Source organism: Phyllobates terribilis, unplaced genomic scaffold, assembly GCF_046119375.1.
Source record: "Phyllobates terribilis strain yellow unplaced genomic scaffold, ASM4611937v1 Scaffold_1__5_contigs__length_1240528914, whole genome shotgun sequence".
NCBI lineage: Eukaryota > Metazoa > Chordata > Amphibia > Anura > Dendrobatidae > Phyllobates > Phyllobates terribilis.
Window position 1 is genome coordinate 365,886,129 of NW_027362761.1, and position 14,193 is coordinate 365,900,321.

The 14,193-nt window shown below is 41.9% G+C and overlaps 1 protein-coding gene across 1 annotated transcript in view; it reads right to left on the reverse strand.

The window, feature by feature from the left end:
- NAA25 (N-alpha-acetyltransferase 25, NatB auxiliary subunit) overlaps positions 1 to 14,193 on the reverse strand; it is a 71,937-nt gene that overhangs the window by 19,655 nt on the left and 38,089 nt on the right. Inside the window, exons 10-19 of the mRNA XM_073676349.1 lie at positions 13,225 to 13,394; positions 11,660 to 11,772; positions 11,277 to 11,484; positions 11,031 to 11,117; positions 10,712 to 10,892; positions 5,836 to 5,935; positions 5,215 to 5,366; positions 4,476 to 4,601; positions 2,930 to 3,173; positions 2,706 to 2,829 (exon numbers count right to left, since the gene is read on the reverse strand). Coding sequence (XP_073532450.1) covers positions 2,706 to 2,829; positions 2,930 to 3,173; positions 4,476 to 4,601; positions 5,215 to 5,366; positions 5,836 to 5,935; positions 10,712 to 10,892; positions 11,031 to 11,117; positions 11,277 to 11,484; positions 11,660 to 11,772; positions 13,225 to 13,394 — 1,505 coding nt within the window. The remainder of the gene's footprint in view (positions 1 to 2,705; positions 2,830 to 2,929; positions 3,174 to 4,475; positions 4,602 to 5,214; positions 5,367 to 5,835; positions 5,936 to 10,711; positions 10,893 to 11,030; positions 11,118 to 11,276; positions 11,485 to 11,659; positions 11,773 to 13,224; positions 13,395 to 14,193) is intronic.

Sequence of the window (14,193 nt, forward strand, 5' to 3'; positions counted from 1 at the left end):
CAACAGAAGCGAGGGAGAGGTACCGCCCTTTTATTTCAGACGGTTTCCTGTCCTTGGTGGGGCGGATCCCTCTCTCAAGGTGTGCTGTCATGGGTGAGGGGAAAACAGTGATTTTATTAAAACAACAGTAAGTAGCCCAGTAGTAAGTGACATCACTGGAATCAGGGTCTTTGCCTCTACATTATGCTGCTCGCAGATTAGGTGGCAAAAACCTGGATAGTTTTGTCTGATGCCGCAAATATGCTACAATCAACTGTATCCTGGTCCTTTTCAGATTCCAAGTGAAATTAGAAAACCATGCATCATTTCCTTTTCTCTTCACAAATACTTGCTACTTTGTGTTGGTATATCACATAAAATCCCAATAAAATACATTTAAAAAGAGGTTGTCCACTACTTTTACATTGATAGTCTATCCTTAGGATAGGTCATCAATGTCTGATCGGTTGAGGTCCGACACTCCTGCTATCAGCTGTTATCGGTGTCTGGAACTATTTACTTGCTGAGCTGCTCCGTCTACTTGTAGTGGCCAGGGCTTGGTACTGCACATCCACCCCCTATTCAGATCAATAGGACGCGGATGTGTAGTACTCTGTGGCAGCCACAACAAGTAGACTGAGCAGCTCCACAAGTAAGTACTTCCGGCCAGCGGCCGCCGACACTGATAGCAGATTGGCGTGGGTGCCAGACCCCGGCCTATCAGACGTTGACTACCTATCCTAAGACTAGGCCATCAATGTAAAAGTAGTGGGCAACCTCTAAGTTTGTGGGTGTAATGTGAAAAAGTTCACGGGGTATGAATACTTTTTAAAGGCACTTTAAAGTCAAATGAACACGTGGGTGAATTTCTCTTTCAGAAGATTTTATTACGTTACCTTCTCATCCTGCACTATAATGCCAAGTTTTTGATCATCATTTCATTGGAAGGGGGTTATCCCTGTCTTATACATTTATATAAAATCCACAGGAATGTGGAGGTGGCCATGCATGTGTACGGCAGCCTCTCCAGCGACAGTGGTGTGCGGTGGGCCTATTCTCAACAGTGGGCGTCTCATCTATCATAGATTTATGTGCTGTATAGCAGCTAATATAATTATATAATTATTAATTCATAAAATATAAAATCAAAGATTCTTAAAGTCTCCAGGAAGTGATGGAATACAGCACAAGAGTGCGGCAGTGGAAATGTATACGGAGCCTTATCTGTGTGTAGTGCATAGTGTAAAGGTAGCCATACACCGTACATAACTGACAGTCAAAATTTATGGAGATAAGTATTCCACCCTATACACATTACATACAGCTCAGTCAGTCAAAAGTGTAATTATTAAAGGAAGGTAGGAACAAGATGCTGCCAGACATCTCGGGGAATGTAGAAATCCAAAATGCTGGATCACCCTAGCAACTATTAGAAAAAAATATGTGACACTATAAATAAGAGAAAATTGGCAGATTTTGATAGCATTTCTCTAGTGTGTGTGGTTATCTTTACTATCCTTGCCCTTCCTAAGCCTCCAGCAGAACAGTCATTATCCTCTAATAATGAGATCACTCAGCTTGTCAGTTTAGACAGCAAAGTGGCCAGTGAGCTGCAGAAAACGGGAGGCATCATCCTATTGTGACTACTATAGTGGCCAGTTTGAAAACAGCAACATTTAAGTATTAAAAAAAAAAATTCTAGTAAAAATATTATATCATAACGTCATTTTCTGGTCCCTTTAAATTATGCACATAGTGCAAACATCACCTGATCTTTGAGGAATGAGTAACGTGAAATTTTTAAAGTGAAGTTTTTATCACAAGTAAAAAGAATGATCCTAAAGTATGTGAGTAATTCCAGAGTGAACCTGGAGGCCTGGGGATAATTAACCTTAAGTGGCTTTGAGAGGAAAAGGAGGGACGCATTATAAAGCAAACAGAAACTGGCCGTTAGAGGAACGCAGCTTGTTTACAATACTACAGACTGCCATGTGACTGTAAAACAGAACACACCCGAGGGTGAGACCTACACGAAAAGACAGGGAAATTAAAGGGGTTTCCAGACAATATCATTAACACTGAATAAGTGTAAAAGTATCAGTGGTGAGTGCCACAATTTCTCTCTCATATGGTATGTGAATATGGCAGGAAAAGATAGCGAAAAATAAGTAGCATATGTCACCCACAGATAACTAAGAGATCCGTTTAACCCTTCAAAGAAAATCAGCAGGATTTCACACCCCCTAAACTATATGCACATGTAGTTCTTTCAAAGACAAGTCCAGCAATACTTCTACATGGCCAGTAAATTCCTCCATTCCTGAGAAATCAGCATTCGAATTGATATGAAAATGAGCCATTTGTAGATCTGAAGCCTCTGTCACTCCAGCTCTATTCCCCGCCCAGTAAGCATCTTTTTTTCTGCATTATAACCAACTGGTGGTAGTCTCAGGCCCCATTCTCATGGCGTATTAGTTAAACCAATGCCATATAGTGGCATCCAACACCTATAGACTTCAAATTATTTTTTATATCTGTACCATGACGAAGGCAATGTTAAATTAATTTGTGGCTATTTAAAAGTCAGCTTGTGAAGTATATTTGTGCAATTATTTTGTCTGGCCCCATCTTTCATATGCATTTATCACAAAAAAAGCTTATAAAATGGGGCGGTTCCACTTTAAGTAAAATAAATACAAGCATAAAGGCATCCGAAGAATTCTTACCTATCCCACATGTGTCCAGCTCATAAATATCATTCACTAGCTGAAATGCCCCTCTCTGACACTGACAGCTGCCACTGCCCAAGAACCCTGCAAGCCGAGATGATGGAGGTCCAAGAAAAGGATACTATATAAAAATATACATATATATATATGTGTTAGTCTTTCACCATGACAGAAGGAATTTGATGTTTTGTATTCTAATTTCAGATCAACAAAATCTATACCTTAATCATCTTCTCATTAAATTGTTTTGCGGAGTCCAATGCCTCTTCATACTGTCTTAACAAAGCTCGGACAGTGTCAATCTTGGATGAGACTCCATTTTCCGTAGCCTTCTCCGAATTCTTTGGTTCATTTGTATGGTTTAGAGTAGTCAGTCCACTAACCAATCTTAATGTTAGTGATCGGATGAGTAGCCAAATCCGCTCTTCTTCCAGTGACAGCTGCCTATGTTCTTCCGACACATCTCTATAAAAAAAGAAGGTGTGTAAAAGGGATTAAAGGAGGAGTTGTCCAAGTTATGTAACTTACTCTGCAGATGACACAGCCTGAATACTCCAAGTGACCTCTGCAGGCAATCACTAGCCTTAGCGACATATGACCCCTAGATCATTGAGGTCAGTGACTGGATGCAGGCATCTCGTGGCATATGAGCTGTGATGTAAACAGTCCAATCATGGGGAGCAGCGGAGGCAGAAAGGACTATACATATGTATATGTTTTAGCAGTGCAGCTGCCTAGCTGCAGGGTTTCACATAACCTGGAAATCCACTCATTTTGATGACAAAAAAAAAAACTAACACGGCAAATAACATATTACCAACATTTCTTTAAGTTTAAGGGAATGTTCACAGGCAGTTTCTTTGCAGAAATTTCTACAATTCCAAGATCATTTTAGACTACAAATGGATTATATAGAATATGTCTGGATAAATGAAACAATTGTAGAAATTTCTGCGATGAGTCCATCATGTGTGAATATACCCAAAATATTTTAACTAGGGTGCCAAAGTGTAGTGCCAATATCAAACATTATAGCACCACTCCGCATTTCTCTGTATTGCAGCGCTGGAGTTGTGCCACTTATTGCAGGGCCCCGGCTTCCAATCTTATACTTCCTTGTCGCCGTCTGTCTGGTCAGAACTCAGTGTAAGCCTATGAAATCCAGAAGACGACTCTTAGACTTCTATGGAGAGCTTGTGACTGTTACCTCTGACTTCTGGTCAGTCAGAAGTTGCAGTCACAAGATGTCGGCTGGTAAGTAAATTACTAGAGGGACCGCACCACTCCAACCCTGAAAAAAAACAAAAAGCTGGAGTGGTGCCTTAAATTTACTTTATGTGCACCTTATATTTTTTATAGTTACATTTTTTGGTCATTGGATATTCTAATATTCTTCAAGTATGCACACTTGATATATTCACATATTTGGAGACCACTACAATGGATAGGGAAAAAGGTTATGAATAGTGTTGAGCGAGTATGTTCTGTCCGAGTATGCTCAGGCCGAGCTCCGAGTATTTACAGCTGCTCGGTGATATGGTTGAATCCCGTGTGCATGATTTGCAACTGTTTGACAGTTTTATTACATGCGAGGAATGTGTAATAAATAGACATTCCTCACATGTATTAAAACTGTCAAACATATCACCGAGCAGCTATAAATACTCGGCGCTCGGCCCGAGCATACTCGGCAAAAGGGTTAATAGAACATACTCGCTCAACACTAGTTATGAACTTTGTATGCATAATCAGTGGAATCTTATGTACCTGTCCTTTGAATCCCAGTTGAAAAGAACAGTCAGGTCCCTGTTGTCTCGGAGTTCTTTCCATGGAATGTCATCTTCCTCTGGGTTCAGACACATGGACTTTATATTTTCTTCTAGGCTAGTGGATCTGAAGAATGTACAGTAAGTAAAGCTTTTTTTGCAGATACGCTAATGCAAAGCACACCATAACTAAGGGATGCAGAGAAACAGAATTGTAGATCAAAATTGTTCATTTTAATGTGGTTGTTTCTGCAGCATGTGCAGAAAAAAAAAATCTGACTCGAGCTAAAATTTCGGCCCGTGTGAATGTACCAGCTACGCAACAGTTCAAAATCAACAAAGACACCTACATTTCACATATCTAACACGTGTAGAAAGACTTCTCTAAACCAGCAACTTGGAGATGGACATAAAATATGTAGGCAAAGGTTGTCGCTGTGGGCCAGAGTGGGGACACTGCTCTTCTCTAGCATGGCACATACTTTGCATTGGCAGCCCTGATCAGAACGGTGATTATTGCATACAGCAGGTTGATGCTGCTACCAGTGGCTTACACAAAAAACCAAAAGCTTATATTTAAAGAGTTTTGTCATTGAAGGAAAACCTCTGGTTAACAGCACATGACATAGCTAAAGGGATGTCCAGGGTCTTGTCGTAAATCTTTTTTTTTTTTTTTTTTTTTTTATCTTTTAGTTTGTGGCCATAAAACTTTCTAGGAGCACAAAGAAAACAACCCTTACATATTAGCATCAAGTAAGAGATCCAGTAACATTCGTTCCGTGCGAACTTGTGCAAAATGAAGAGAGTTGTTCAACCGGTTTCTGAACGCAATGAATTCTGGGATTTTTTCAAAAGCTCCATATTTGTAGGCTTGTATTATATATTCTGAGGTCTGAAGTAAAAGCAAAAGAAATACATCAGACATGCAAGGCTGAAAAATGTATCCATGTACATTTCAGAAAGGACTACAGACAAAAGGTATGGTCTATCAGATGCATGTGTCAAGTATGTGCCCATGACAACACTTCCCATCATGTGCTCTAAGCATGTAAACAGCAACATTAACTGGAAGCACCAAATCACTGTCCCCATCCTAACTACAAGTGAATGTTGACCAATATGAGAATTGTGATTTGGATCTCAGGATCACATTCACTTGTGGTTAGGATCCCTAACATCCCTACCAAAAAGCAGAACGGACAGATCCTAGGACAGAAAGTGTTGTCATGAGGTTAAAAGCAGAGTTAATTCATGCTCCAGGCCTCTTACTACAGTCCATATCTTAGAGGAGGATAATGAAGACATTTATCGGATCTTTTCTAACATCACATTAGAAGATACGGCAGACAAAACATACTTACATCTTTCTGGTTAGAATGGAAAAATCTAAGAGCGGCATTGCAAGATTGTGATGCAGCAGTGTAGTGACCCAAGGGTGCTGCAAAACGAGTCAGCAAATAGCTGGAAAGCAAGAGCACCTGTTAACTTTCCATTAATGAGGGCACACCATAACTTTCAATCACAGTAGAACATTGCTAAACTAATTGTAACTACTGCATAAAACACAAGGTTGATAGCAAAAGGAGTCACAGAGTATGTCTGGGCCCAAAAGAAAGTTTCACTTGAAGAAGTCTCCATGGAAAGAGCCATGATGGCATTACCAGTCCACTTTCCAGACAACTATTGCATTAAAGTACCACTCTAGCAATTTTTGTTTATTTCAGTGCTGGAGTGGTGCCATTACTGGAAGTTCCTTGTCCCTACTTACTAGCTGCTTTCTTCAGCTATTTAGTGACCGCAACTTAGGACTGACCGAAAGTCAAACTCGTAAACCGCACCTGTCAGCAGCATTGTACTCAGTAAACTACATACACTGTCAGGTGGGCGACATTACACTGATTAATATGATACCTTGGTTGATGAAATCGGTCCAGTGGTTCTTGTGTAATCTTTACTTTCAGTTTGGAGATAATGATATGCTCGTGCTTCAAGGCGGCCTGTGGGGGGCGCTCTATCTGGTGCTCTGCTTACATATTCAACTGTATGCTCTTATGACAGCTCACTGTGCCTTCACTGACCTGCCTCCTATTTTACCTAGCCCCGCACTACTAGGTACATTATGTATACAGTACAGACCAAAAGTTTGGACACACCTCATTTAAAGATTTTTCTGTATTTTCATGACTTTGAAAATTGTACATTCACACTGAAGGCATCAAAACTATGAATTAACACATGTGGAATTATATACTTAACAAAAAAAAGTGTGAAACAACTGAAAATGTCTTATATTCTAGGTTCTTCAAAGTAGCCACCTTTTGCTTTAATGACTGCTTTGCACACTCTTGGCATTTTCTTGATGAGCTTCAAGAGGTAGTCACCGGAAATGGTCTTCCAACAATCTTGAAGGAGTTCCCAGAGATGCTTAGCACTTGTTGGCCCTTTTGCCTTCACTCTGCGGTCCAGCTCACCCCAAACCATCTCGATTGGGTTCAGGTCTGGTGACTGCGGAGGCCAGGTCATCTGGCGTAGCACCCCATCACTCCCCCTCTTGGTCAAATAGCCCTTACACAGCCTGGAGGTGTGTTTGGGGTCATTGTCCTATTGAAAAATAAATGAGGGTCCAACTAAACGCAAACCGGATGGAATAGCATGCCGCTGCAAGATGCTGTGGTAGCCATGCTGGTTCAGTATGCCTTCAATTTTGAATAAATCCCCAACAGTGTCACCAGCAAAGCCCCCCCACACCATCACACCTCCTCCTCCATGCTTCACGGTGGGAACCAGGCATGTAGAGTCCATCCGTTCACCTTTTCTGCGTCGCACAAAGACACGGTGGTTGGAACCAAAGATCTCAAATTTGGCCTCATCAGACCAAAGCACAGATTTCCACTGGTCTAATGTCCATTCCTTGTGTTCTTTAGCCCAAACAAGTCTCTTCTGCTTGTTGCCTGTCCTTAGCAGTGGTTTCCCAGCAGCTATTTTACAATGAAGGCCTGCTGCACAAAGTCTCCTCTTAACAGTTGTTGTAGAGATGTGTCTGCTGCTAGAACTCTGTGTGGCATTGACCTGGTCTCTAATCTGAGCTGCTGTTAACCTGCGATTTCTGAGGCTGGTGACTCGGATTAACTTATCCTCAGAAGCAGAGGTGACTCTTGGTCTTCTTTTCCTGGGGCGGTCCTCATGACAGCCAGTTTCTTTGTAGTGCTTGATGGTTTTTGCAACTGCACTTGGGGACACTTTCAAAGTTTGCCCAATTTTTCGGACTGACTAACCTTCATTTCTTAAAGTAATGATGGCCACTCGTTTTTCTTTACTTAGAATTTGTATTATGGCAAGAAAAAAGCAGCTAACAGTCTATTCAGTAGGACTATCAGCTGTGTATCCACCAGACTTCTGCACAACACAACTGATGGTCCCAACCCATTTATAAGGCAAGAAATCCCACTTATTAAACCTGACAGGGCACACCTGTGAAGAGAAAACCATTTCCGGTGACTACCTCTTGAAGCTCATCAAGAGAATGCCAAGAGTGTGCAAAGCAGTCATCAAAGCAAAAGGTGGCTATTTTGAAGAACCTAGAATATAAGACATATTTTCAGTTGTTTCACACTTTTTTGTTAAGTATGTAATTCCACATGTGTTAATTCATAGTTTTGATGCCTTCAGTGTGAATGTACAATTTTCAAAGTCATTAAAATACAGAAAAATCTTTAATTGAGAAGGTGTGTGCAAACTTTTGGTCTGTACTGTATATACACTACCGTTCAAAAGTTTGGGGTCATTTAGAAATTTCATTATTTTTGAAAGAAAAGCACATTTTTTTTCAATGAAGCCAACATTAAATGAATCAGAAATACACTCTATACATTGTTAATGTGGTAAATGACTATTCTAGCTGCAAACGTCTTTTTTTATTGCAATATCTACATAGGTGTATAGAGGCCCATTTCCAACAACCACCACTCCAGTGTTTTAATGGTACATTGTGTTTGCTAACTGTGTAAAGGCCCCATCTCACATAGCGAGATCGCTGCTGAGTCACGGTTTTGGTGACGCAACAGCGACCTCACCAGCGATGTCGATATGTGTGACACTTTGCAGCGATCAGGCCCCTGCTGTGAGGTCGCTGATCGCTGCAAAATGTCCTGGACCATTTTTTGGTCTTTGCCCTCCCGCTGGTCAGCACACATCGCTGTGTGTGACCAGCGATCAGGCTGGTAACCATGATAGACAGCGGGTTACTAGGGACACACGCGCACTTAGTAACCCGCTGTTTATCATGGTTACCACTCTGCTACAGTGAGAGGTAACCTCCCGCTCACCATAGCAGAGTGGTAACCATGATAAACAGCGGGTTACTAAGTGCGCGTGTGTCCCTAGTAACCCGCTGTTTATCATGGTTACCAGCCTGCTCCCGCTTCAGCAGGCTGGTAACCAGGACATCGTGGAAAGATTCTTTCCACGATGTCGCTGCTCCTCTGATCGCTGGTGAGCCTGCCTGTTTGACAGCTCACTAGCGATCACATAGCGACGCAGCAACGATCCCTGACAGGTCGCATCGTTGTCGGGATCGCTGTAGCGTCGCTAAGTGTGACGGGGCCTTAAGAAGGCTAATGGATGTTTACAAAACCCTAGAAAACCCTTGCACAAGTATGTTAGCCCAGCTGAAAACGGTTTGGCTGATTTGAGAAGCTATAAAATTGACCTTCCTTTGAGCTAGTTGAGAATCTGGAGCATTACATTTGTTTGTTCCATGAAACTCTCAAAATGTCCAGAGAAAGAGAACTTTCATGTGAAACTCGACAGTTTATTCTTGTTCTTAGAAATTAAGGCTATCCCAGGAGAAATTGCCAAGAAACTGGAGATTTCCTTTAACGGTGTGTACTACTCCCTTCAGAGGAGAGCACAAACAGGCTCAAACCAGAGTAGAAAGAGAAGTGGGAGGCCCCGCTGCACAACTGAGCAACAAGACAGGTACATTAGAGTCTCTAGTTTGAGAAATCGATGCATCACAGCTACTCAACTGGCAGCTTCATTAAACAGTACACGGAAAACGCCAGTGTCAACGTCTACAGTGAAGAGGCGACTCCGGGATGCTGGCCTTCAGGGCAAAGTGGCAAAGAAAAAGCCATATCTGAGACTGGCTGATAAAAGGACAAGATTAATATGGGCAAAAGAACAAAGACATTGGACAGAGGAAGAATGGAAAAATGTTTTATGGACAGACAAATCAAAGTTTGAGGTGTTTGGATAACACAGAAGAACATTTGTGAGACGCAGAACAACTGAAAAGATGCTGGAAGACTGCCTGATGCCATCTGTCAAGCATGGTGGAGGTAATGTGATGGTCTGGGGTTGCTTTGGTGCTGGTAAAGTGGGAGATTTGCACAAGGTAAATGGGATTTTGAATAAGGAAGGCTATCACTCCATTTTGCAACGCCATGCCATACCCTGTGGACAGCGTTTGATTGGAGCCAATTTCATCCTACAACAGGACAATGACCCAAAGCACACCTCCAAATTATGCATGAACTATTTAGGGAAGAAGCAGGCAGCTGGTATTCTATGTGTAATGGAGTGGCCAGCGCAGTCACCAGATCTCAACCCCATTGAGCTGTTGTGGGAGCAGCTTGACCGTATGGTACGCAAAAAGTGCCCATCAAGCCAATCCAACTTGTGGAGGGGCTTCAGGAAGCATGGGGGGGAAATTTCTGAAGATTACCTCAGCAAATTAACAGCTAGAATGCCAAAGATCTGCAATGCTGGAATTGCTGCAAAGGGAGCATTCTGTGCCGAAAGCAAAGTTTGAAGGAGAAAATTATTCTTTCTAATAAAAATCATTATTTCTAACCTTGTCAATGTCTGGACTATATTATCTATTCATTTTGCAACTCATTTGATAAATAAAAGTATGAGTGTTCATGGAAAACACAACTGTCTGGGTGACCCCAAACTTTCGAATGGTAGTGTATTATTGCTATAATCCATGTCCGGTAAAACCCTATATAAACACTGACCGATGATGTAATAAACAGAGTTCTGCTTAGATTAATAAGAGTGTCTGCGTGACTCTCTCCTGAACGTACTTGGATTTTATAGTTTAATTTGGAACAGGCACATCGTCTCAGAACGTCCCACATTACGTGGCAACAACATATATATCACAGAAAACAACGATGGAGTGGTACTGTAATATAAGAGAAGAAATGAGAACGGCCACATTGTAAAGCTCACCCAATGGTGTCGTGCTGTATGTGTTTAGCATCGAGGCTGCCGTACAGCTCTACTGATGGCTCGAATGCCCCCAGTGTGCAGTAAACTCGAAGCAGCAGCAGTTTAAACTGAGCATTTGAAGGGCTGTTACTCAAACCTTCTTCCAAGAGGGCAAGACATTGCCATACAGCCCAGTCCTCTCCTGGGGAAGAAACACAAAATGTCTTTACTGGTTCGGTTTAAGGAAACGTACACTTAGTATCTCATCTGATCACCAATCGGAAATAGTCAATCACCTTAGTGAAATAGAGATGTTACATGACATTAATAATATACTTGCCATCATTCCACAGGTCCAGCAGCATATGTGCACCGATCAAACAATAGTAGTCAGAAAACTGCAGCTCTGTCTTCAGGCACGAATCTCCTGTGGAGAAAATTGTACAGCAATAACATGTCAGCAGGGCTGGGAGACTAACCCTCCACAAGTTACAAGCTTTTATTTATGTCCTATGGGTTTAAGTAGCAAGTAGAGTACACAGAAGAAAATATAGTGTAAAAATTAACACCGATGACCAATACTTACCAAACTGTAGACCGTGTCTGTATCTTCCAATCACCTCTCTGATGGCAGCCTGCTTCTGTGTCTTTTCCATCTTGTAACTGAGGCCCAGCAGCCGGGAGAGCTGAACCACACACAGCTGTCTCTGCATAGCCTTGATGTCTGCCGGCAGAGCGACATCGCCTTCTGCTGGAGGAGTCAGAGGCAGTGATCCAAGCAACCTGTTTATAAACTACATTATATGGATGTTGTTAGCGAGGTTAGGTGCCTTATTTAGTGCGTGTACTTCCCCATTACCCTATGAAGTATTTGGGAGGCTACTAGGCCACAGACCATTACTTGGATGGAGTCTGGAGAATGTACTGTGTGAGATAATCCAAGGGAACCTGTCAGCAAGAACTACTTACAATTGAATGCTGACTGGCAGAAAGGAGATCCACAAACACCTTAATATCAGTGAAACAACAAGGCTTGTCCCCGAACTTCAGGAAAAACTGAAACATCAGATCCTCTGGCTCTCCTGAACAGAGACAAAAAACAAATGAACACGCCGCTCCTCTTGTTCCATAATATACAACTGGCCAATTGAGCAGTGCAGTAAATGTGACCAGTTCCTTTTAATAAACAGGAGCACTCTAAGGGTATGTGCACACGGTGCATATTTGCTGCGGTTTTGAAGCTGTGTTTTTTTATGCAGCGTCCAGTTGTTACAGCATAGTGGATGGGATTTCTAGAATTCCAATGCTTACTATGCGTTTTTGTGCACCTGCGGAAACTGACAAGAGGTGCGTTTTTTCAGATCCGCAGAAAGTCTATTTCTCTTGTGTAAAGGCATGCGTGTTTTGTGTGCGTTTCCGCAGCGGAAGAGCGCACAAAAACGCAACATGGTGATCAATAAAGTTTGTTTAAAAAAAATTTAAAAAAAACTTCACTAATTTCAACATGAAGACATGAAAAACGCATGCATAAAAACCGCATCAAAAAACGCATTCGGCAAAACCGCATGTAAAAACCACAAGTAACCTAATTTGCATATTAGGTGCGGAAATGGTGCAGTATCAAAACCGCAACAAATCCACAACGTGTGCACATACCCTAAGGGTCTATTCACAGGGCGTAATCAATAATAGCGTATTGTTGCCAATGGTGCAAAATCATTTTATTTCTTCTTTTCTTGCTTTATGTAATTGTGGCAAAACAGTTTTTTCAACTGCACCATGAGAACAGACCTAAAAATGGTTGTCCAGTACGTTATATTGATAGTCTTACTCTTTGGATAGGTCATCAGTAACAGAATGGCGGGGGGTGCAAAACCTGGCAGCCCCACCGATTAGCTGTGCTTGGCAGAAGTGATCAGTTGTAGAGCGGAACAGTATAGCCCCATCAACTGTATAGTGGCTGCAGCAGGGTACGGCAGATCCACTCCTATTCATTCTAATAGGAGCGGATGTGTATAGCCCGGCCAATATACATCTAACTGAGATGTGCTGTTCTGCTCCACAACTGATCAACTGTCGGCTGGCATCGAGTACACCTGATTGGTGCAACTGCTGGGTGTTGCACCCCCCAGTGATGTAATATTGATGACCTATCCTAAGGATAAGTCACCTATATTAAAAGTAATGGACAACCTTTGTAATGAGATCTGCAAGGAGCTGTGGGCAATTTAAATAGCTTAACAACAACCCGCAAATTCATCACCAAGGTGCACAGATATACAGGTAAGATTCAACAGGGTTGTTCAGGATTAGAAGAAAATGTCTACTTTCTATCAAAATCAGCACCACCAACCATTGGTTGTATATGGTATTGCAGGTCAGCTCCATTCACTTCAAATGGGTCAGAGTTGTAACATCAGGCACAAAAAATGGTCAGGGGTGGCGCTATTTCTGAAAGAAAGCAGCTATGTTTTTTAATAAGCAAGACCATAAACTATAAATGAAAATCAACAAAACTTGGTTTGGACACTTACCCAGTTTATATTCATCGTTACATCCCCTCAGTCTTAGTCGATGAATCAGCTCCAGTTTGGCTAAGTGTGGCCCCCGAAGTGGGCGAGGATTCTGTGAATCTGACTCTATTTGTTCTTCTATGAATCTAACTACTTGTTCAATAGTGTAATCAAGATTTCCTTCCAATGACCTGGAGGAAAGACAAATGTGGTCACTCACTAGTCATCTCTAATTAAACTTAAAGGGGTTGTCCGTTCAAAAGTGATAAGTCTGCAGTCTCTTATTATGTCGTTTACCGATTTGATTAATTTTATAATTTTGATAGATCGGATGTAGAGATAACAAATGTGTATTTTAAATGTGGGAAAAGGAGGGTGATTTGTTCATTCATAACTTTATTTTTATATTTTACTTTGAGAGTCCCCTTAGGGGACTTAAACCTGCGATCAACTGATTGCTTGTGCTATACACAGCAGTGCTATAGTACTGTTGTGTACAGCGAAAATCACGATCTCCTATGAATGTCTGGTACAGGCTGTCTTTCACAGGAGATCAGTCACGACAAGCATGAAGGTCTTCAGCAGACACCAGTCTTTTAAGGCAACCCATCGGCGCCTTGCGATCGCACCACTACCGACACGCATTAAATGCTGCTGTCAGAGATGGACAGCGGCATTTAACAGGTTAACAGCCGTGAGTGGAGCTCCTCTCCACCTGTGGCTGTTGGAGGCAGATGATGGCTGAATAATTCAGCCTTAATCTGCCGGAAAAAATCAGGGACCTGGCATATGACATAAATGTACATCATATGTCAGGAAGGGTTAATGTTAAAGATTATGGCGCATCAGTAACAGCTTATCAGTAGCAGCTCCCACTATGGTAACGGCAGCCTTTCCATACATTATGACCATGAGATGTGCTCATGTGGTTCAGCCTGCCCAGTCCTAATTTCTCATGTTTTAACTAAACATTTTGATAAGCACATGCAG